Source organism: Strix aluco, chromosome 14 (genome assembly GCF_031877795.1).
Source record: "Strix aluco isolate bStrAlu1 chromosome 14, bStrAlu1.hap1, whole genome shotgun sequence".
NCBI classification, from domain to species: domain Eukaryota; kingdom Metazoa; phylum Chordata; class Aves; order Strigiformes; family Strigidae; genus Strix; species Strix aluco.
In genome coordinates, this window is record NC_133944.1 from 22,374,174 (window position 1) to 22,396,298 (window position 22,125).

Consider the following 22,125-nt stretch of genomic DNA (forward strand, 5'->3'; position numbering starts at 1 on the left):
ACTGCCGAGGCGTCCTGCAGCCTTTTGCCCCCTGGCCAGCGGGCCCTGCCTGGCATGCACGCAGCGTCTGAGGGTGCCTGTGCCGTAGGCAGTACCAGCCAAAGGGCTCGGCCTGGACAAGGTGTCCTTCTGTCCTGCTCTGGGGACACACGGACACAGCTGAGAGCTGGCTCTCCATGAAGCACACTGCCATCGTCCCAGCCTGCCCCCTGCCAGGTGGCATCCTGGGCTGCCTGGGCATCCCTCGCTGCCCGCCCAGGACACGGGACCCTCCATCTGGGAGCCACAGGGATGGGATGTAGGAGACGGGGCACCTCCTGGAGCAGGGGGGATGGCCCAGGGTCGGCGGGCAAGTGGGAGCTTTCAGGGGTGTCTGAGAGGGGCTGGGGAGATGAGGGGGAGGCAGGAATCATGGGGGTTCCCCCTGGGGTGCTCCCAAACTGGTGTTCAGGCAGCGGCTGGGCAGGGATGGGTGGTCTCAGCTGGCAGCAGAAGGGGCTGGGCTGGGAGGGGGATCGGGTGGGGTGGGGGGATTGGGAATCTGGTGGGTGCAGGAGGACTGAGCCAGGGTGAGGGTACTTGGGCAGAGCAGGGGCACCAGGAGAGGGCACGGGAGACCAGGGTAGGGGCAGGGGGACTGGCATGGGGCAGGGGCACTGGCGTCACGCAGGTGGCACTGAGGCAGACGCAGGGAGGACCAGAGCAAGTGCGGGAGTCTGGCATGGGGCAGGGGCGGCAGGGTTAGAGGCAGGGGGGCCGCTGTGGGCAGGGGGCACCGGGGCAGGTGCAGGGGGCTGGCATGGGTCAAGGGACACCGGGGCAGGTGCAGGGGCACCAGGGTGATGCCGGGGTCCGGGGAAAGTGCAGGGGGACTGGCACGGGGCAGGGGGCATCCGGGGTGACGCAGGGGGGACCGAGGTGGGGCGGGGGGCACCAGGAGGGTCCAGGTGAGCTGGGGTGGAGGGGGAGGCACGGGGCGAGGCGGGTGGTGCCGGGCCCCGGGGCAGGTACAGGGGAGCCGGGGCGGTACCGGGGGGGGTGGGGGGGACCGGGGCGGTCCCGGCCCGGGCGGGGCGGGGAGCGGCGGGCGGAGCCCGTGGCGTGGGGCGTGGGGGGCCGGCTCGGCGCGGCCCCACGTGCGTGTGACGCGGGCGGGGGCCGGGAGCGCGGCGGAGCGGCGGGGAGCGGCGCGGGGCCATGCAGCCCCCGGCGGCCTCCCCCGGCCCCGCCGCCCCGGCGGGCGCCGAGCTGCTGCGGTGGCAGTGGCGGGAGGTGCAGGCGCCCTGCCTGGTGGCCGCCTGGATCCTGGTGGCCAGCCTGGCCAAGATCGGTGAGTGTCCGCCCCCTTGTCGTCCGTCCGTTCCCCCCCCCCCCCCACTCCCCCGCCCAGCTTCGGTCCCCCGGAGCAGCTGCGCCCACCCCCCGGGGCAGGCAGGGTGGGATGCGGCATCCCCGGTGGGCGCGGGGGCAGCCGGGGCGAGGGGTGTCACCGCACATCGGGACACGGGTCATGGGGACAAATGGCCAGAGCCCGGCTGGTCACCACCGTCAGCTGGGCTGCGGTGCCCTGCCACGACCCCGCGCCACGACCCCGCGCCACGACCCCGGGCCTCCATCCCCTCCAGTGGGATGGTGACGAGGTGAGGTACAGCCCGAGGGACAACGCGGGGGCCTGGGCCTGGAGGGGTGGGCGCAGGGGAGGGAGGGTTCAGGAGAAGGGGACCTGAGCAGAGATGATGCCCCAAAGGATGTCCCATGCCTCAGAGGTTGGCACACCACGTGCCATCAGCAGGGCTGGAGGCTGTTTGATCCCCCCCAGCCCCGAGAAGGGCTCGGTGGTGCCAGTGTTGGGCAAAATGTGTCGCTGGCAGCCTGGGGATGGGTCCATGCCCGTGGTCCCCTCCGATGGGTCACTCCAGATCCGCGTGGCCTCGGGCTCTCGTGCTCCCCGGCATAGGGCCACGCAGCCCAGGGGGAGGCTCCGCTGCGAGAGGCTGCGTGGGAAGGTGCAAGGAGGGTGTGTGTGAGCTGCCGCAGGGCTGTGCCCCCACCACACCACCCTGGGTGCTGGGGGAGGGGATGCCCAAGTGTGGGTGCCAAGCAGAGGGCTGGTCCCCCCCGGTGCCCCTGCCTGCTGTGCTGGGCCCAGGGGATGAGACTATGACCTTGAGGCAGGTTTCCTCCTTGGGGGCCGCACTGTGGGCACAACCCCCGTGGTGGGGGTGCGGGCATCCTCTCAGTTTGGAGCCGGCTCAAGAAATGTGGGTTCAGAGTTAGGGGAGTCTCTGAACAGGCAGGGACCAGCAGTAGCTCTTGGTATGCAGGAGACAGGCTGTGACCATCAGCTGGCCTCTGCCTGTCCCAAGCATCATCGACACCGCTGCCGTGGACCTCGCGTTCCTCTCTTTCATTGCCTTCTCACGAGGGAGACATAAAGCATCGCGAGGAATTAATTAAAGGGCGTTGTGAGCTTAAAAATACAACCCTCTGTCTGCAGCTGTGCTACCTCCAGCTGCTGAGCACGTCCCTCCTACCTGCAGAAGATCAAAGAGATGATTCCTTTCCCTGGCTCTTATTTTCTTCTCTCAAACATCTCCCCAGAGCTACTCCCTGTGCAGATTTACCTTGATGGGCTCCCCTCACCACCCTTGCCTTTGCCCCAGCAGTGCCAGTGGGTGCGGGGGGGCCTGAGCTGGGGTCATTCCCAAGCTCCCAGCCCCGCCACAGTCTTCCAGGCCTGAGGCGAGCTGATGGCCACTCTCCTCTCAATCTGGGAGACACGGCTGTCGGTAGCTCCGGGCTGCCTGGCTCAGCACATCCGATGGGTCCGATGGATATTCAGAGCCCGGAGCCAGGAGTGACAGCCAGACCTGGAGGCAGGGCTGCAGCAGCACCCTGGCAGGGGTGTCCCCAGAGGTGACACAAGACTCCATTCACGCATGGTCCCCAGGGTGCACAGGAGCCCACGGAGGAGATGGAGCTGGGGGTGGAGGATGCCGGGGAGCGGAGGGGGCTGCGGTGGCCGTGGACGCCAGGCGTAGGCTGGCGCAGAGGAGCCGTTGCAGTTGTGGCGCTAGGCTGCCAGCTCACAGCCCTGTGACTGCAGGGGAGGAAGTGGCCCTGCGCCTGGGTGATGGGGAAATGACACTGCGGGCTCTGTTCTCAGAGGCGGTCACGATGCCAGGGTGCCCCGAGACAGCAAACACCCAGGGCAGGGAAAAACTAGCTTGGGTGTTGGCTTCCTGCACTGCGAGACTTCATCTGGGTTTTGCTGCCTTTTCTGTACAGATCTGCTTGAACAGGATGTAGGGACGAGGGAAGTGGTGAGCATTACCCGACACGTGCTCCTCACCCATGGCTGCCCCATGGGCAGGGGTTTGCCAGCAGATGGAGGTTTTTCCACCCAGCAGCATCCCCATCGGTTGCAACCCTCTCTCCTTGCACCATCACCTTTGTCCCCAGCTGCTTGTGTCTTGGTTTGGGTGTTTCACTGTTTCCCAAGCACTGGAGGAGTGGAGCAGGTTTTGGTGCCAAGTCCTCCCAATGGCAGATCCTGTATTATGGATGCCTGAGTGTGGATTATGGCTATGAAGTTAATTCACATGTGGCTAAGTTACTGTTGCTGTGGGAACCTTTAATGCTGAAATCCTTGACTAGTGCGTGTAAAATTAGAGCTTGTTCCACCCGTCCCCGCTGGCTGCTCCCTGTGGCGCAGAGGACCTCATGTGCTGCCATTTGCTCGGGTGGGTGGCAGCATCCCCCCTCAGCCAGGGGATTTTTGGACAAGCAGGGTCTTTCCCATCGATGCTGCTCCCTTCTTTGCCCAAGTTTTTGGTTTGGGAGAAAGAACAACGGATGACAGCCAGGAGCCACGTCCCCATGTCCCCCCAGCATCTCTGCGGGCTCTCCTGGGTCTCTCCAGCCAGCCAGGGCATATCTCTGCAGCACGGGGAGTGCAGATCAGTTGCGGGAGCCGGGAGCAGGGATCTCGGATCTTGGCAATGCTCCCGAGTGTGCAGAAAGGGGCTGGACGCCTTGTTCCCTTCTTGAAAACTTCAGAGCTTTGTTCCCGTGGGCGGGAAGTGGTTTCGCAGCCTGCCGCAGGCGCTGAGCGAGCGCCGTTCGCCCACCGGCGCTGCCTTCGCCGGGCTCGCGTGGGGTGAACGGGGCTCTGCCATGGCTTGTGCGGTCATTTAGCAGGAATTCGGCTGGGCTGGAGCTCAGCCAGCCCTTCTCTGAGCTGTGGGTTTGCTTGGAGGGCTGTAGTGTCCGTATCACCGCTGCTGAATCGCTGGCAGCGAGCGGAGGCAGCTGGGGGCGAGGGTGGGTGCCCCGGGCTCCGTGGCCCCCCGGGCCGGGGCGCTTGGCCACAGAGCTGTGGCAGAGGCTTAAGGTTAAGGTCCCATGACCTGCACGTTCGTTGGTGGGCTCCAAGATGTTGTCTCTGGTTAGGAACCAGATTTTTGACACTGAATTATCACCTCCTCTAATTCAGCGCTCAGCTGCTGCGAAGGAAAGCAAATCAACTAAGAGGTGTTAGGAAAGGAAAAAGGAAGAACATCAGGAGGCCACGACCTCAGCTCCCAGGGTGTCTGCAGACACTGGGACCCACCCCAGAAAGGATAGAGCAGGACTGGAACAGGTTCAGAGGGCAATGACAAGGGCACAGAGACATGGAAACCTACTGATGAATCATTGCCTCCTCTCCAGGTCTATGCCACTGGAGACAGGACCTTATGGTCTGTCCGTGGGGGTTCCTAAGGAGGGAAGAATCCAAGTGACCTAGGGTTGATGTGTGACCACAGCACAGCTTTCCTTCTGGTGGGATGACTTGGCACAAGCAATGGGCACCTTTAATCCAGCTGAAGCGCTTTAGGGATGGGTTTGGGTTGGCAGCAGGGCTGGGCTTGCAGCCAAGTGACAGCTCAGAGGCTGCCCTGATGTCCCTGATACCTGCTGGGTGCTCAAGGACAGAGGTGCCTCTGGAAGTGTCTGGAGGAACCCACTCCCCAGGAGAAGGTTTCTTCATCTGGTGGCCAAGTTGTGCTCCAGAGATGGGCTGGATGTCACAGGCAATGGCAGAACTGAGTGATGGGGGGGTAAAACCACTGTGAACCTCGACAGCCTTTCCCCAAGCACTGCCCTTTGCAGGGTAGCAAAAACACAGCACCTTATGCTAGGGAGAAGAAATCTGCAGGGATGGCGGGTTGCTCACATGGAAGCTGGAATGATTTGGGATTACACAGGACACCCTTGCCTTGGGGACAAGGCTGCCTGGAGGAGCAAGTCCCCTGTGCTGGCTGGTGTGACGTCCCACTGGCTTGTGCCTGAGCTGCAGGCTCACTGCCACATTGCTGATGGATGAATACCAGGGCATACTCTGCTTGCTTTAAAAAATATATCCTGTTTCATGGCATTTTAAGATTTGGTCCAGACCTCGCATGGAATAAACTGATTATTCAAAGCATCTCTAAATCTGCAGCTCCTGTGTGCCTGTTTTTTGCATGCAGGTGGGTTAGTCGGTGCTGAGGAAGGTTGTGCTCTGGCACAGAGACCGGCCGACTGACTTGTGCTGCAGTGGTTTGTATGCTGCTCCGTCTGCTTGCTCAGACGGCTGCAAACAAGGTCACCCCGTCACCAGGGCTGAGCATCCTCCTCTCTGAGCGGGGTAACGTGTCCCGGTGAACCAGGATGCCTTCACTCGAACAGCAGCCAGCATTGCTCGTGACACTGTGAATGTGCTTGCTGGCTGCTTTAATCCTTTAAGTGCAGATACCAGAGGCCAAGAAAAGCAAAATGCCTGGCTGCTTGGCTTATTAGACAGTGCCTGAGGAGGAGAGAGAGATCCCAAAGAGTCAGGGACCTGGAATCCTGACCTGGGAGCTAGCTGGAAGGCCTTCTGTGCACACATGGCCACGAAGCAGCCTTAGGTGCTCCTTTGTCCTCCCCGGGGTCCATCATGCATCAGCCAACCCTTCTGTGGAGCTTGTGGATTGGGGATGCTCTGTCCGTGTGCCTATTTGGCTGATGCTCTCATTCTTCCTTTCCTTCTAGTTTTCCACCTGTCAAGGAAGGTGACGTCCATCGTCCCGGAGAGCTGCCTCCTCATCCTGCTGGGGCTGGGCCTCGGGGGCATTGTGTTGGCCGTGGCGAAGAAAGCCGAGTACCAGCTGGAGCCCAACATGTTCTTCCTCTTTCTTCTGCCCCCCATCGTCCTAGACTCGGGCTACTTCATGCCCAGCCGGCTGTTCTTTGACAACATCGGTGCCATCCTCACCTACGCAGTGGTGGGCACGCTCTGGAACTCCTTCACCACTGGTGCTGCGCTCTGGGGGCTGCACCGAGCTGGGCTCATGGGTGGGTGAACAGGGCTGCCCAGCTTGGGCTACATCCCCAAAAGATGGGATGGAGGTGCAACGCACCCCCAAGTTCAGAGCCCACTGCCCGGCCCTGCCGTGGATTCCCAGGAATTATAGCAGGAGCAGGGTACTGACATCCTGGGAATGGTGCTCTGGCTGGACCTTCAAGCGTGCAGGACAAACGAGCCCTGCTCGGCGCTGAGCTGACTCATGTCTTTGCTATTTTTGTTGCCGACCTTGGCTAGCTTTGCTGGCTCACCGACGTGTTCCCTGTCCTTCGCTGGACCCACTGGCCCTGGCTGGCCTGGGCTGTGTTTTGAGCTGTCCTGACCCCTGAGGAATCAATGCATGGACCCGAGGTGGGGCTGCTGAGCCTCCTTTGGTGCATACCTGCCTGAGGGGCAGTGATGCATGTGGGTGCCAAGGAGGACAGCCAAGCCCTGCTCCCCTCATGTTGCAGCAAGGACGTGCTGAGCCCCACTTCAGCCAGGGAACCCTGGAGGTCTGGGAGCACTCCCAGGCTCAGCCCACTGCACTCCAAGTTGGGATGCTGTAGCCAAGTCACCGGGAGCAGATGAGGGCCAGGCTTGTTTCAGCCTAGCAAGAGGGGCTCTGGGGCAGACGGTCTGCCTGAGCTTGGTCCTTCTGTCCTAGCAGATCCAGGCGTCGAAGCTGGGCTGATGGATTTCCTGCTCTTCGGCAGCCTCATCTCAGCTGTGGACCCTGTGGCAGTGCTGGCTGTCTTCGAAGAGGTCCATGTAAATGAGACTCTCTTCATCATCGTGTTTGGCGAGTCTCTCCTGAATGATGCTGTCACTGTGGTGAGTTGGAGCTTGGGGGACCTTAATGTGGAGCCCAACATGGGCCAGGGCACTGGAGTCCCCCAGGATGGGCAGAGGATGACATCCCCAAGCCGGGGTCAGACCCATGGCCATGCTTCTTGGTCTTTCCTCTCTCCTGGCCCCGGGGGACTTTGCCTGCTGAGATGAGCTGTGTTGCCTGGCAGATTTGGGGTGGGCGATGCCTCTTCTGCAGGGTTCATCTTGCCCGCGGGTGCTGCCCCTCTCAAGGCAGGGCAATACCTTGCCTTCTCCAAGGGATTTGCCTTGCCTGCAGGTGCTGTACAAGGTCTTCAACTCTTTTGTGGAGCTGGGCCCAGCGCACATCCATGCCACGGACTACGTGAAGGGGGTAGGTGAGTATGTGCCCCACCAGCCCCTCCGCCTCTTCCTCCAGCATAGAAGTGTGGGGGGCAAGCACAGATGCTGTCGTGCAGTGGGGTGGGCACTGAGCACCACGGCTCTGTCATCTCCATCCCAGTGGTCACATGCCAGCCGTCATCATGGGATGCTTTGGTGGGGAGCTGGGCGGGAGCACGGAGCTTGGCCAGCCCGGCGTGGTATGGCTGTGGGGCACAGGAGCTGGGCTCGCTTGCTTATGGTGCAAAGGAGTCTTCTCCCCCCACCAGTCTCATTCTTCCTGGTGAGCCTGGGGGGCACGGCCGTGGGGCTGCTCTTCGCCTTCCTCCTGGCCCTGATCACGCGGTTCACCAAGCGCGTGCGCATCATCGAGCCGCTCTTTGTCTTCCTCCTGGCCTACGTCGCCTACCTTGCTGCCGAGATGGTCTCGCTCTCCTCCATCCTGGCGTGAGTACCGGGGTGTTCCCTGGGCGGGTCCAGGAAATCGGGGGTGCAGTACTGAGCAGCAGGAGGCGGTGAGCAGACCCACTCCTCATCCCGCTGTAGGGTCATGCCAGCTCCTTCTGCCCCTCTGCAGAGTTACCTTCTGTGGGATCTGCTGCAAGAAGTACGTGGAAGCCAACATCTCCCAGAAATCCCGCACCACAGTCAAGTACACCATGAAGACACTGGCCAGCAGCTCAGAGACCATCATCTTCATGTTTCTGGGCATTTCGGCTGTGGACACCTCCAAGTGGGCATGGGACACAGCACTGGTGCTGGGCACCCTGTTCTTTATCCTGCTCTTCAGAGCTGTGGGTCAGTCTTTTCATGCCAAAAAGTGGTGTGCCCCTAGGAAAGCTGGGGCATGAGGCCAGCCATGGCTCCTGGCTGGGCTTTTGCCCTGTCTTGAGGAGCAGACATCTGCTGGCATCCCAGGCTCTCCTTCTCCTTCTTCCCTAGGTGTTGTCCTCCAGACCTACGTGCTCAACCGTTTCCGCCTCATCCCCCTGGACAGGATCGACCAGGTGGTCATGTCATACGGTGGCCTCCGTGGGGCCGTGGCCTTTGCCCTGGTCATCCTGCTGGACAGGGCAAAGGTGAAAGCCAAGGACTACTTTGTGGCAACGACCATCGTGGTGGTGTTCTTCACTGTCATTGTGCAGGTGAGGATGGGCACTCTGCCCTCCTCCAGTGCTGCCTTCTTGCTCCAGAGCTGGCCTGGGGTGCCAGGCGGGTGCTCATGGACATGTGCTTGGGGCAAGGACCTCTTTTCAAGTGACCTTTGGTCCTCGGTGCCTCCTGGCATCCCATCCATCACCAGGCTGGCGTGCAGGACTGCTGTGGCGACTGTTCCAATGGTGGGGCCATGGCCTATGTTGTTTCCCTGTCAGCCTCTTGTTCCGGGACTGGCTCCAAGAGCAGCACCAGCGTGTGCCTGGTCAGGCTGATCTCTTTACAGAGATGCTGATGGCCCCTGGATTTGGGGTTCCTGTGCCCCAGGAAGGGGATGGAAGCCTAGGGGAAGGGGGACTGGAGGGGTATGACATGGTCGCTGCATGTCGGGACACAGGACCATCGCCCAGGTCCCAGGCACAGGGGGTTGGGTTGGGAGGGGCACACATGGTTGGCACAGCTGCTGTCCCCAGTCACTTTGTGCTGCTTCTGCTCCCTGTGCCCCAGCCATGCACCTTCTCGCCCTCCCAGTCTTTCCCTTGCCTTCTCCTCCCATTCCAGGGCCTCACCATCAAACCCCTGGTGACGTGGCTGAAGGTGAAACGTAGTGACCACCACAAGCCCACGCTGAACGAGGAGCTGCACGAGCATGTAGGTGCTGGTGCCGGAGGCTGCCCGGCTCCCCGCACTGCCAGGGCGATGCACAGCCTCGGCACCCCTGGGGCACCCGCAGCCTTGCCGCTGCTCTCACCCTATTCTCCTCACTCAAGGCCTTTGACCACATCCTGGCAGCGGTGGAGGACATCGTGGGACACCACGGCTACCATTACTGGCGGGACAAGTGAGTGTTAGCCAGGATCCTCTGCTGGCCATCAGGTGGATGGGGGACACGTAGCAGCCATGAGGACATTGCAGGGTCTCCACTGGAGGACACCCCTGCAGCAGGAAGGCTGTATTTCTGTCTGTCAGTCCGTCTGGAAGGGGACCATCTGGCTGCTGTTGTACAGCAGACCGAGGTCCCAAAAGCATCCCAGAGAGAGGCCGGGTGGGTGCGGTTGGGGATGCTGCGGGAGCTGGCATTCCTTGCCCATGCCAGAGCTGCTGGGGGGCTGTGGGGTGTCTGTGGTGGTGGCGAGGGCCCTGTGCCTCACCACGGATGGAGCTGTGCTGTGCGCTGAGGAGGGAAAAGCCCTGTTAAAGCCGGGGCAGTGTTTATCTGCAGCACAGCGACAGGAAAAGGATGTTAAAAGCCTGTTTCCTGGAGGGGAAGTGCTCCAGTGGGGCAGCCGTGCCAGCCCCAGTCCCCCTCCCATCGCCTTCCACAGACCCACTGGTGTCTGGTTTCCCCTTGAGCGGGGACAAAGGGTCAGTGTGTCCCCTCCTGCTGTCCCTGGCAGCGTGTCCCTGGGCACAGCCAGGTCCTGTGTGCCCAGCCTGCTTTTGCCATGCTTTGGACATGCTCAACCTTGCATGGGCAGGGGGTCCCTGGCCGTGGTACCCTGTGGGAGCTAAACCGCCCGTGTCTTCATCTTCTGGCAGGTGGGAGCAGTTTGACAAGAAGTACCTGAGCCAGCTCCTGATGCGGAAATCTGCCTACAGGCTGCGGGATGAGATCTGGGATGTTTACTACAAGCTGAACATCCGTGATGCCATCAGCTTTGTCGACCAGGTAGGGGCCTGTGGTGGGGGCCGGGTGGCAGGATGGCCCCCGACAGGAGCTGGCTGACCTGGGGTGGCAGTCCCCACCATGTATGGCCACACGTGTACCCTCTGGTCAGGCAGTGGGGACCCCCCCAGCCCACCTGGGTCCTTGCTGCCCCGATGCCAGCCTTGCCCTCCCACCTCCCAGGGTGGCCACGTGCTCTCAGCCGCCAAGCTGGCACTGCCCTCCATGCCCAGCCGTACGTCCATGTCAGAGTCGTCGGTCACAAACCTCCTGTGAGTACGAAAGTCCCTGGGCAGACCTTGCTGGACCCCCGCCGCTGCCTTCTTCCCTGGGGGTGGGTGGGTTGTGGCAGGGCTGGCAGGAGGCTGGCAGGATGCAGGCAGGGAGCCCAGCACCACCTTCTCTATCTCCATCTCCATCTGCCCCCCAGGAGGGAGAGCGGGAGCGGCGCGTGCCTGGACCTGCAGGTCATTGACACGGTGAGGAGCCGTCGGGACAAGGAAGATGCCGCCATGCACCACGTGCTGCGAGGGAGCCTCTACAAGCCTCGCCGGCGGGTGAGCACTACCTGGCCGTGGTGTGCGGCTGACCCCGAGGGTAGCAGCACCTGCAAGAGGAGCAGGGATGGAGGATGCTCTGTGGGGCCAGCTGCTCACCCTGTGTCTCTTTGCCTCTCCCTCGGCCAGTACAAGGCCAGCTACAGCCGTCACTTCATCTCTCCAGATAAACAAGAGCGCCAAGATAAAGAAATCTTCCGGCAGAACATGAAGAGGCGGCTGGAGACCTTCAAGTCCACAAAGCATAACGTCTGCTCATCCAAGAGCAAGGCTAGGCTGAAGGAGAAGGGCAGGAAAAAGGCAAGCGCTCCCCAACCTCCTGCTCCTTTCCTAGCTCTGAGATTTGGCCTCCCCCAGGATGCAGACAGTGAGGTCCTCTGGGGTGTAGGTGAGGTGCTGCAGGGCATTGGCAGCTCCAGAGCCAGGGGGAAAGCGGCTCATCTCATCTCATCTCAGTCCTGTGTATGCTTGCATGTGAGCACACGGGTGCTGCATGTCCACGTGTCCCCACCACACCAACACTGCCGTGGGGTGGCTCTTCCCAGGCAAAGTGGTCCCAAGCCCTGGAGGAGCCCCATGTTTGTTTTCCAGGAGCACTCAGCATAAAGTAGCCTGAACATCGGTGCAGATCCAGGCTCAGAAGTGTGGCACTACACCTTAAATTGAGCCTTAGGTGTCTTCTCTTGTTTGGAGGCTTTTGACACCATTGCAGCTGAGCTGTTTGTTGTAGGGCCACGAAGACACAATGCCTAAGGGCTAGGAACCACTGATTGCCAGCTGCCTCCTCGCTGGGGTGGGAATCTATGTCCCCAGGGTTACCTTGGCTTGCAGGGCCACCTGGGTTGTGGTTAGAGGTTTGCATGGGGCAGGTCCCAGCCAGTCCCTCTTCCTTCGCAGAAGAACATCTCTCTGACCACTGAGGCGCCCAATGGGAAGACACACAGAAATGTCCCCTGGCAGGAGGCAGGTAAGGCTGGGGTCAGGCAAGGTTTGCAGGTCCTAGCAAGGGGACCTGAGGTGGTGGGATGGGAGCATCTGGCTGTGCCTGCCCACTGCCAGCTTGGTGGCATGACAGCACCCGGGGTTGTGCCAGCACCAAGTCCTTCTCCCATGAGTGCAGTCCTTCCCCCACAGGGTGCCCCATTCTCCAAACCTACTCCCTCCATCTGGCTGCAGCTCCTGTCCTGGTGATGGTCAGCTCAGAGGAGGAGGAGAGCGATAGCTCGGAGACAGAGAGAGAGGATGATGAAGGGATTGTGTTCATCGCTCGAGCCACTGATGAGGTCCTTCAGGGAAAGACAACTCCTGGTAGGCACCGATGCTCTCACGCCAGGGCAGCTGCTGTTGGGTAGCTCGTCCTTCCTCCACCTGGGGAGCAAAGTTGCCTTGACCTGGGCAAAACCAAAGTCAGCAGAGCATGAATGGGAGAATCACTGTTCTCTGTGGCTCTAGAGGCACGGCAGAGCCTCCCTGGTGGATCCTGCATCCCTGGGCCAGCTGGTCATGCGGCCGTGGTTGGTTCTGCAATGTTTGCAAGGGCCCAGGGAGAGAGCAAGAACTGTGAAAGATTCCTCTCACTGTCCCTCCTTCTGCATCCCCAGGCAGCCTGGATGTCTGTCCCAGCCCCTGCATCATCCCGCCATCGCCCACCTTGGCAGAGAAGGAGCTGCCGTGGAAAGGAGACCAGGCTGATCTGGCTGTTTACGTCTCATCGGAGACCACCAAAATTGTGCCAGTGGATATGCAGAAGGCATGGAACCAAAGCATCTCCTCCCTGGAGAGCATCGCTTCCCCTCCAGGCATCGAGAGTGGACCTCAGCACAGGAGATTCGCCTGCCCTGTGCTGGAGGAGCAGCCCCAGTCTGCGAGCCAGGCGATGCCAGAGCAGAGCTCCTGCTTCCAGTTCCCCAGCCACGTCTCCAAGAGCGGCCGGTCACAGAGTGACAGCAGCCCGGATGGCGCTGAGCAGCAGGAGCTGCAGCCTTTGATGGCCATGGAGGAGCAGGGCAGGATGCTGCCCACTGCGGAGCCCAGGTGGCTGATGTTCAACAGACCGAGCCACCTCTGAGGCAGACCCTGGGTGGGGAAGGGGCTGGGGGCTGCGGACGGGCTGCAACCTGCTGACCGCTCTGCTGTCTTGCGTTGTAAAGCTTGTGTGTGTCTCCACAAACTCCAGGAGTGGCAGGAGAGCCCAGTACTCTTCCTGGAGCTGCACTCCAGGGTGGGCTTTGCCCATGCACCTATTGATGCAAAACTGGTCGATAACTGGGCTTCATGCTGCAGCAGCAGGTACCAACCCCTGTCCACCCAGGGAGGCACAGACCCCAAACCTCTTTCTTCCTCTCTGGTCGCTACACATCTTCACAGCACTGGGAGGCCAGAGATGTTCCTCCCAGGGCTGGGATCTCAGCTGAACTCAATCCTGTCACAGCTGTGCCGCCCTGAGGGGTGTGGGTGCTGGCTAACAGGCCGTGGCTGCTCACAGGTGTGGGAGCATGAGCTGATCTCCAGCCTGGCTGTGGGTAGGAGACCTCTGGAGAGGGCTGGGAGTGGTGGCCAATGCACAAGAGCCCATCCACACCCAGCAACCGAGCCATTGACTTCAAGGTGGCTACAGGATTGGTTTCTCACAGCATGCATGGAGCTCAGCCAGGAGGCCAGAGATGGGCTCCTTGCCACGGCAGCTCTGCGTTCCCCAGGTTATGGAGGTACCACAGAGGCGAGGCCATGACCTTCTCAGGACTGGGAGCAGTGCTCCTGGGGTTTGGCTCCACCAGGAGCCGGACTAGTGAACGTGTACGCACAGGGACTCCTCTAGCAGCCAACCTGCTGTGCCAGCCTCACGCCTGTTGTCTGGATGTGTTCCCAATAGCTGCGGTGCTCAGCTTTCTGGCTTTGCTAGGAGGCAGCTGTCCCGCACAGCATTCTTGGCATTCATCCTGCCCACATCCCAGTCCTTCCAGTTGCCTGGGGCCCATCAGCTGGGAGGGCTGGTCGTGGTGCAAGGAGTGGAGCGAGCAGCAGGTATGAATGTACATCAGGAACAGGGGTGATGAGCGAGAGCTGAGTGCATCTTCAAAGGTCTGTCCCCACTCCCTGCCTCCCAGCCACCCCTGGTCCCTCGTGACAGCGTGGTGAGACCTGGTGGCAATGGCCCACACAGTGAATTATTCCTGGTGAGACCCCAAGGGCCAAGAATCGCTCCCCAAGAACTGCTTGCCATGCAAAAGCTCAGCGCAGGGCACCAGCCATGCAGGAGGGTTGGGGATGCTCCTCTTAGGGAAGAATGGGGACTTGGGCTGTTAATGCCCCAAAGCGGGTAATTAACTGCCTGTTCCAGCTACGTGGGTGTGCTGAGACAGCAGGTGTCAAGAGGACACTTAAGATGCACAATGTGGGGCAAGCAAGCTGGCAGTAACCCCAGTACTGTTAGCAAGGCTCAGCAAAGGCCGTTCTGCTCTGTACCTGTCCCACCAGCCAAGCATGAGGTTTTTAAAAGATTTTTATATAGTTTTGCATTTCTGGTATGCCTTATTCTGGTTTTGATTTCTGATATTGGGCCATACTAAATCTCTAGCTGGGTCAGTGTTTTCTGTAGCCATGGGCACCACAAATGACTCAAGACTTAACTATCTTATTTGCAAGAATATTGTTTTAATGTGAAAATATATGCAGAGTATTTTGTAATGTTCAATAAATTGGAGTTGGAGCAGATGTCGCAGTCTGGTCTCTCTGCTGTCTGGGAACCTCTGCACATCGTGGTTCCTGCAGCTTCTGGCTCAGTTCTCCCTCACAGGCACCACATCCCTGTGCCTCTGTTCTTCTCCACCGAGGCCACAGCTCCCCTCTCAGACTCAATGTGCCTAACTGGATTTCCTACTTTCTATAATGTTTGTGGAAAATGTGAAATTCTTTCCAAACAGAGGCTTGCCTGCAGCTGTCATTAGACCATGCCTCGGGGAGCAGCCAGCAAGAGGCCAGCAGGCAGCCGGGGCCCTTGCTGCCCGCTGTCGTGGCTGCCTGCACAGCAGCAGAGTGCTGGGAGCCCAGATCTTCCCATGGCTGTGCTTCCTCTTTTTTTGCCAAAAATATGGTTCAAATGGGTCTGTTTCAGGGTATTCTGGTTCACAGGAACTTCCTGCATTGGTGTGTGCTGGCTTTGCTCTTCCCTCGATCTACTGGCTCCACTTCTAAAGCAGAGTAAATGTGGTTTTCTTGATTCATAAGATGGATGTTTGGCTTATTCAAGCTGGCATCTACCGTCACCCTCAGGTCCTTTTTGGCAGGGTCCCTGTGCAGCTCCTAGCCCCGAGAGCTTTGCGCTGGTCCCTCGGGAAGCTCTTGCTCCTCCTGATGCTTCCCATCTGCCTCACATCCCACCACCCAGCAATGCTGGCTGAGCCGTGCTCTGTATGCCAGACCTCCGTGCCAGTGTCTTCTGCAGACACGATCGCTTTGGCAGTGCAACAGGTTGTGCAGGCCAGGTTGTTTTCCTGGAAGCGGTGGGTCTACAGCATTCGGGTCCTCAGAGGAGGAAAAGCAGATATCCCAACTTTGGGAAATGCTGGGGCTGGTTGCTGCTGTCTCACACAGTTATCTGAGCCTAGCAGCTAATGTGTGTGCAGGCTCTCCATGCCACCAGCCAGGTGGCTGATGTTCAACAGACCGAGCCACCTCTGAGGCAGACCCTGGGTGGGGAAGGGGAAGCCATGCTGTGACCAGGGATGGTGGCTCCTACTATACCCTTCTTCACAGGGTTTTATCAGTATTCTCATACTCCAATCTCTGTATTTCACTTTACAGGGAGAGACAGCAGGCAGCATCCTGCCTGCACAGGGCTGCTCCGATCTTTCCAGCATAGTACAGAGCCATCTCTTTCAGCCTAAAAATACTCAAGTGCTTCAGTGGAAAAACACAAGAACTGAGCCAAACCATGAACACATGTGCCCAAACCTCTGTTTCCCCAGGACAGAGTAAGGCATAACCAAAGGAGCTGCTTTTCAGACTGTAACCCAGAACATGCAACCCTCTGACTGTTACTATAAGCAACCCCATCCCAGAGCTGCCTGACTGTCACAGACCTGTTATTTTGCACGCAGGCTTCTCCTTAGAGCCTGCCATTAAATCTGCACATTTTTTTCCACGGTGATTTACTTTCTCCAGTGCTCAGCTCCTCCAGTTTCTCTGTGGTACCAGAACTTGTGAAGTCAGCAGAGGAGGTAAGGCAGCTCTGGTAACAGGGGCACCAGCTGGATGGGAGATCCAAACTGTGGGTGATGGTGTTGGCCATCTCCCAAGTCAGCTAAGCAACAGCATGTCTTAAAATCACCACCTCACCATTGCACAATGCATGTTGGAGCATCAGGTAGATTTTAGGCTGGGAGGAGCTTAGGAGGTCTGCGGTCCAACCCTGGCTCCATGCAGGGCTGGTGGCAAAGCTACAGCAAGTAGCTCAGAGCCTCGTCTGGTTGGGATTGGAAAGTCCCTGAGGATGGAGATGTCACCCTGTCCCAGAGCCACACCGTGGCTGCACCACTCTTGCGTAGAATGATTTTCTCCTTATGTCCAGCAAGAATTTCCCCTGGTAGAGCTTGTCCCCATTGCCTCTTCTCCTTCCAGGTGCGTCCCTGAGAAGAGTTGGGCTCTGGTTTCTCTGTGCCCCCCTGTAGGTAGCTCCCCTCTTCGCCTTGTCTGCCTAAAGCTGGTTCTCTCTGATATATATATATATTGTTCTGGGGAGCCCCAAACTGGAGCTAGTACCCAGTTGTGTCTCACAGGTACCAAGTCAAGAGGAATAATCACTCCCTTAAACCTGCCGGCTTCATGTTCTCCATTGCAGCAAGGGTGTTGTTGACTCACGGGCAACCTTGCATGATTTTTCATTCTGCTCTATTTCTGGAGCACTTCTGACGCCCTCGTGTGATGTTTTCACGATGGCCTATACAGGCACAAGCAGTGGGAAGCTAGTGAATGGGAGCCCAGCTTCTCACCTCCCACTTGGCCCCAGCAAGCACAAAGCGTGGCAGAGGCTTTGGCCACGCTCATGTTTTCACAAAGAACAGCGGGAAGGCAAATGCAGGAGTTCGGTCTGATTGTACCTGGGTACACACATTTTAGAAATACATCAGTCTGTTCTTTGCTCCTTTCTGCTCCTGTCTGTCTGTCCAGGCACCCATCTCACCTTGGTGCAATCAGACTGAACACCTCTCCTGAATTCTCCTGCACTTGCCTTCCTGCTCTTCACACATGAAGCAGCTGTCCCTGCTCCCTGCTTTCACTGGAAGCCTCCTCTGCCTGTTGGTAGAGGGAACAATTAAATTTCGCTCCGGAATTACCTCCGGAGGGGTGGATGCCAGCCCTGGTCCCGGTCTGCCCCGCTGTGCTGGCTAGTGAAGTCGTGCAGAAGTTGCTCTGCTGATGGGATGCGAGCTGGCCGGGGCCGTGCAGCGAGTGGCTGGTGACGGAGCCGGGACCAGTCGGCAGCCGGGGTGGATAATGAGGAACAGATTTGTGCTGGGCAGCGGTTCCCATGCTGCGTTCCAGGGCAGAGCAGCCAGGATGGGAGAGCTTTTGTGCTTCGCGCTGCACCCCTCCGGCGCGTGTCGAGCCAGCTCCTCGGCTCGCCTGTGTCTCCTCGCCGTCTGCTGGCGGTGAGTGTCCCCGGCTCCCCGCAGAGCTGGAGACCCTCTCCAGCAGCTGTGCCACCCGCCAGCCTGCAGGACTGGCCAGGAGGCTTTCCCCGCACCCCAGCTGCGCGGGGGAACGAGCTGCAGTGTGGGCGGGTTGAGGACAGACAAGATCAGTGGGATCTTTAGGTCAGCAGGAGCTGGGTGGGGTGATCCACACCCCCCTTCATGGTTCAGATTTCCCTGCTTTCCCTGGAGGAGCAAGCGTGGCTGTGGGACTCCCTGCCTGGAGGACTGTGTGGCCAGGCTGCTGCTCCTGGGGACTCTTGCAAAACAGCCAGGATGGATGCCGACATGGTGGGGGCTTTGATTTTACGAGTACCCCAGATCCTAGAGTTGTGATCTTCCCCACAGCCAGCCAAAGCTGTTCCTCGCAGCTGCAGGGAAGGCAAAGATCCCTGAAGAAGCCACCTGGGCTCCTCTCGCCTCGCCTACTCCTAGCATCCGCAGCTGCGCAGCCAGGCTGCCCCGAAGGTAACTGAAACCTGTGGCGGGCTAGTTGGAGAGGGAGGGTGCTGAGGACATTCTGGGGAGGTGGCCACCAGCCCAGCTGGTTTGGTCTACATCAGACCACGAGTTGTCCCAAGCTTGTGGGTAGCCCATGAAGAAGGGCTTGGAGAGGCCAGGGTGCCCCATCTCCTTGCCGTGGCATCCCAGTGGAGACCGGACTCTGCAGACAGGTCTGCTGTATTTGTGCTTTCCCTCTCTCTCAGTGATGCCGGGTGACCTTTTCCTGTGCACAAGCTTTGCCTCCTGGAGCCCAGCTAAGACTGTTGAAGTTGGAGAGCCAGTTAAAGCTTTGCTTTGGCTCCTTGGCTGACTGGGGGGAGGCTGGCTTCTGGGCTGTGCGCACACCCGGGGCCTCACTGTGTGTGGGTCCCCACCGTGTGTGGGTCCCTGGCGGTTTTGGGGCTCTGAGGCATGAACTGTGGGCTCAGAGCTGCCCTGAGAACCCTCCTCTAGGCACGGCTGGTGCTGGGACCACGCGAGCATCACCGATGCAGGGGTCACCCCCTCCAGATTTCTCCTGTATACTTAGGGTCCTGTCTGCTTTCTCGGAAAGCCCCATCTCCCAGGGCCAGGATATTCTCTTGCCTACCACATACATGCATGTAGATACACATATTTTCAGTTTTCAGCAGGCATCTCTATCCTTGCCTATTTATGGAGAAAACTGGCAAAAGCTTTGCAAAGGTATCCCATAAAGACAAAAAAAAAAAAACCAAAACAACTACGAAGGCCAAGAACTATTATGTTTTCACATACCATGGTGTGGGGCTGGCTGATGGGAGCCGGCTGGTGAAGGAGCAGAGCTTGTGTTTGCTGGGACTGAGGCAAGCAGGTTAGCCAGGCAGCTGCCGGGTAGTTAATTGGTGACCCCTGCTAGGCTCACTCCAATCTTTGTTTTCTCCTGCTAGGGAAGAGACAGAATTGTTATAAATGTTTGATTTTTTTTTTTTTTTCCCTTAGCAAAAATAGCTTTTGAAGCAAACAGGAAATTACAGAGACTAAAGAGTGCAATAAAGAGTGAAGCAAGTCTAGCAGCTACCTCGCCGTGCTTGGATTTGTCTCCAAATCCAGCTCCTGTGGGGTGTCGCTTGACCAAAGGCAACCAAACTGCCCCCAAACTGGTAGAAATCGGAGGACCTGTGCCCCCCTCGGCCCTGGGTCGCTGAAGGCCTGTTGCCTCAGCAGGCTGGGCTGTGAGGGGAGCATCTCCCCTCCGATGAGGGTGACGCACCGAGGGTTTACGGCGCGGAAGAGGGGCTGGAGCCCGGCTGTACTGGCGGAGCCCCCGGTGAGGAGCTCCCGAACGCCGGCCGGGCCCCGCCGGGCGCCTGAGGGAGCTGGGAGGCGGGAGGGGGGGGGACGCGGGGAGGCCGCGCCCGCGCTGCCCAGCGCGGCCGGCAGGTGTCGCCCCGCGCCGAGGCCTCGCCCCGGCCCGCCCGCCGCCAAGATGGCGGCCGCGCTCCCCACAGGGGCCTCCCGCGCTGCTCCCGGCCCCTCGGGGTGGGGGTGGGGGGCGGGGCTGGTGCGGCTGCGCTCAGTGAGACATGCCAAAGGCCCCGCGTTTCCACGAAGGGGTAGTCTTAAGGGGAAAAATTAATAAATATCTATGTGGTAGTTTCGGGTGTCTTTCGGTGTGCCTGCCTGCTGTGCCCTGCTGATGGGCAGCGGTGATGTGCAGGCAGCTGCCTGACCCTGCTGCACAACGGCGGGTGGCCAGTGCTCTTGGTGAGCCTCCAGCTCACGCTCTTCCTCAGACGTCTTCATCTCACCCAGCAGCAAACGCAGGCAGGGGCTGCCTTGTCAGGGTATGACCCAAAATCAAAGTCTTTTTTAAAGGAAAAAAAAAAAGCAGCAAAGAACACACACCTGGGCCTGGATGGACTCAGTAGTGGAGAGGAAGTTGCTGCCTGGAGTCAGAGGGCTGAGGACTGCTGGTTCCAGCTGGGCTGCTGAACTCCCCGTGCTTCCAGGAATATACAGAGTAGTGTACCCAGAGAGGATATTCCAGGGATAGCCGGAATATCCGTCCCACAGCTCTTGACCTGCTTCTCCCACTTACTGCCGAGCTCCTCCAGAGGCACGCGATCCCAGTCTAACAATGGGACCAGCGCAGTCCTAGATGAATTCTAGAGGGGTCTGAGCCTCCTGGTCCCTTCCCATGGTTGCTCTGTGGCTGGCGTTACCCTGTCTTGATCTGGGAGCAGAGATCCCTCTGCAAGGAGGAGCAGAACGACAGCGGTGATGGAAGAAGGGTGAGTGAGAGGAAAGCAGGAGAGGCCGATGACAGGAGGGATGAGCCCTCTGCCCCTGCCTGTCTGAAGAGGAAGCTGCTCATCTCCTTTAGGAGACACATTGTTATTGCTGCTGATGGGATTAAATCATGCTATTTCCTGCTGGTGATCTCCAGCCCTGGTGCCATGGAGAGAAGATGCCCACCCCAGCTGGCACCATGCTCACAGGTACTCCTGCCCTGGGCAGGTTCCTCTCCTTCCAACCCGCGTTGGGCACCAAGGGTCCCTGGTGTAGAACCCGTGATCCACATCATGCCACCTCCTCCAGGAACCCCCTGTGCCCCGTGTCCCACCCGCTCTGTGTTCCTGCCTGGCATCCTTGCTGTAGGCATTCCTTGAGGTTCATTCCTCAGCTACAGATGTCCTGTGGTAGACTGCTCCTACCCCATCAAACCAGCCCCTCCCAGGGGCATTTGAGGAGCCATCACCTCCTTTGCTCTGGATCTGCAGTCAGCAGAGTTGGCTCCAGACTCCCCTGGGGAGAAGACCCTCACCCCAAACTGCTGCCTGCCCACTGCAGAGTGGCTTGAACCTCAGCCTGGAGCCTTGCGGAGCTGCTCTGTTGAGGCTGAGATGGAGGAACCAGATTTTTCCCCTTTGCTACCAGCTGGGCAAGGCTGGAGGGGGGCAAAGCAGGTCTCTCCTGTACTAGGGGAGACTGTCACTCAGCTCTGAGGAGGTTGCTATTCCCCTGCTGGAAATACCAGCAGGATTAATAGTACTTTGAGGAGCACCTGGAGGCCCCACAGTGGGATTGCCCGAGTTCAGTGGGCAACACAGCCCAGCTGCTACAGGCAACATGAGAGCTGGTCCCAGGGAACGCCCATGCGGCTGTATAAAGCACTGATTGCATGCCCACAGCTGGAGCTGCACCTCAGGGCTATTGCTCTGCCCCAGTGAGTGCTGAGCTAACCCAGCTGCTTCTCTGCTTGATCTGGAGAAGGAAACTGCAGGCAGGTGAGAGCTTTCCTTCTCTCTGGAGAGACTCTGCCATGGGAGAATGGTTTGCAGGATCTGCTGGGATCTGCTGGGCGCAGGCTCTGCAAGTGCTGGCTGTAAGTGTGGGGTTTGTGAGGGGCTGAGGGGGCTGGACGGGGGCAGAGTGTGTGCCCAGAGGGAATGGTAATCCTGGGGGTCAGAGCTCCTGGAGCAGAGAGTGAAGGAGGTCCTGTGGTCCCTGGCTGCCACCCCAGGAAGGACCTGGGTGCTGGCCCTGGCTCTGCATAGTGTGGGGCAGAGACTGCAGCCAGTGGTCAGAGGTGGGGTCCCTGCTCCCCTGGGGTGGGGTGGTGAGAGCTGTCAGCCCTCTCTCCTAGCAGAACATGGTTGGATTTAAGTTGCTTTTGGGAAGAGAAGGAGTGGGTGTCCAGCTCAGGATTGTGTCCCAGCCTTTGTTTGGTAATCATTGGTGCTTAGTACCTACTTAGGGCATCTGCTGAGGGCTGTATCTACTTCTCTTGGCCTGGGCTGGGCAGATATCTTGTGGGTGCTGGTTGCTCAGGTGTGAGCTGGGCACAGAGCAGTGACACAAGTGGGGGGCTTCTGGTGGTGCAGAGATATGGAGGGGGGGCGGTGTCTGTCTGTCCTTACAACCATTGCTCTGTCAAGCAGTCCTGGAAGGAGGAGCAGGCCCTGGCAGCTGCGACTGAGGGCGGCATTTGCAGTAGCTGTGGCACCCTGTGCTCCATGTCTCCCTTGTCAG

General features: G+C 59.3%; 1 protein-coding gene across 5 annotated transcripts; it reads left to right on the forward strand.

The window, feature by feature from the left end:
* Positions 1–1,157: 1,157 nt before the first annotated feature.
* On the forward strand, positions 1,158–14,650 carry SLC9A5 (solute carrier family 9 member A5). Of its 5 annotated transcripts, none has more exons than XM_074840207.1 (16): positions 1,158–1,330; positions 6,055–6,357; positions 7,014–7,180; positions 7,476–7,554; positions 7,828–8,005; positions 8,136–8,356; positions 8,501–8,703; positions 9,275–9,364; positions 9,484–9,554; positions 10,253–10,382; positions 10,563–10,651; positions 10,810–10,936; positions 11,066–11,236; positions 11,834–11,903; positions 12,071–12,244; positions 12,538–14,650. In XM_074840207.1, exons 1-16 carry the CDS (start codon positions 1,198–1,200, stop codon positions 13,002–13,004), a joined length of 2,673 nt encoding a protein of 890 aa, XP_074696308.1. In that variant the 5' UTR covers positions 1,158–1,197; the 3' UTR covers positions 13,005–14,650. The 5 variants fall into 5 exon arrangements, with proteins under 5 accessions (XP_074696308.1, XP_074696310.1, XP_074696309.1 ...); XM_074840209.1 differs by having other exon boundaries at positions 12,113–12,244; XM_074840208.1 differs by having other exon boundaries at positions 7,017–7,180.
* The last annotated feature ends 7,475 nt before the right edge of the window (positions 14,651–22,125 follow it).

Excerpts from the sequence above, each read along its gene's own strand:
- SLC9A5 (XM_074840207.1), top strand. The coding sequence starts at position 1,198 with ATGCAGCCCCCGGCGGCCTCCCCCGGCCCCGCCGCCCCGGCGGGCGCC. Across the intron at positions 6,358-7,013 it reads GCACCGAGCTGGGCTCATGG|CAGATCCAGGCGTCGAAGCT; the intron begins GTGGGTGAACAG and ends CTTCTGTCCTAG. Across the intron at positions 10,652-10,809 it reads TCGTCGGTCACAAACCTCCT|GAGGGAGAGCGGGAGCGGCG; the intron begins GTGAGTACGAAA and ends TCTGCCCCCCAG.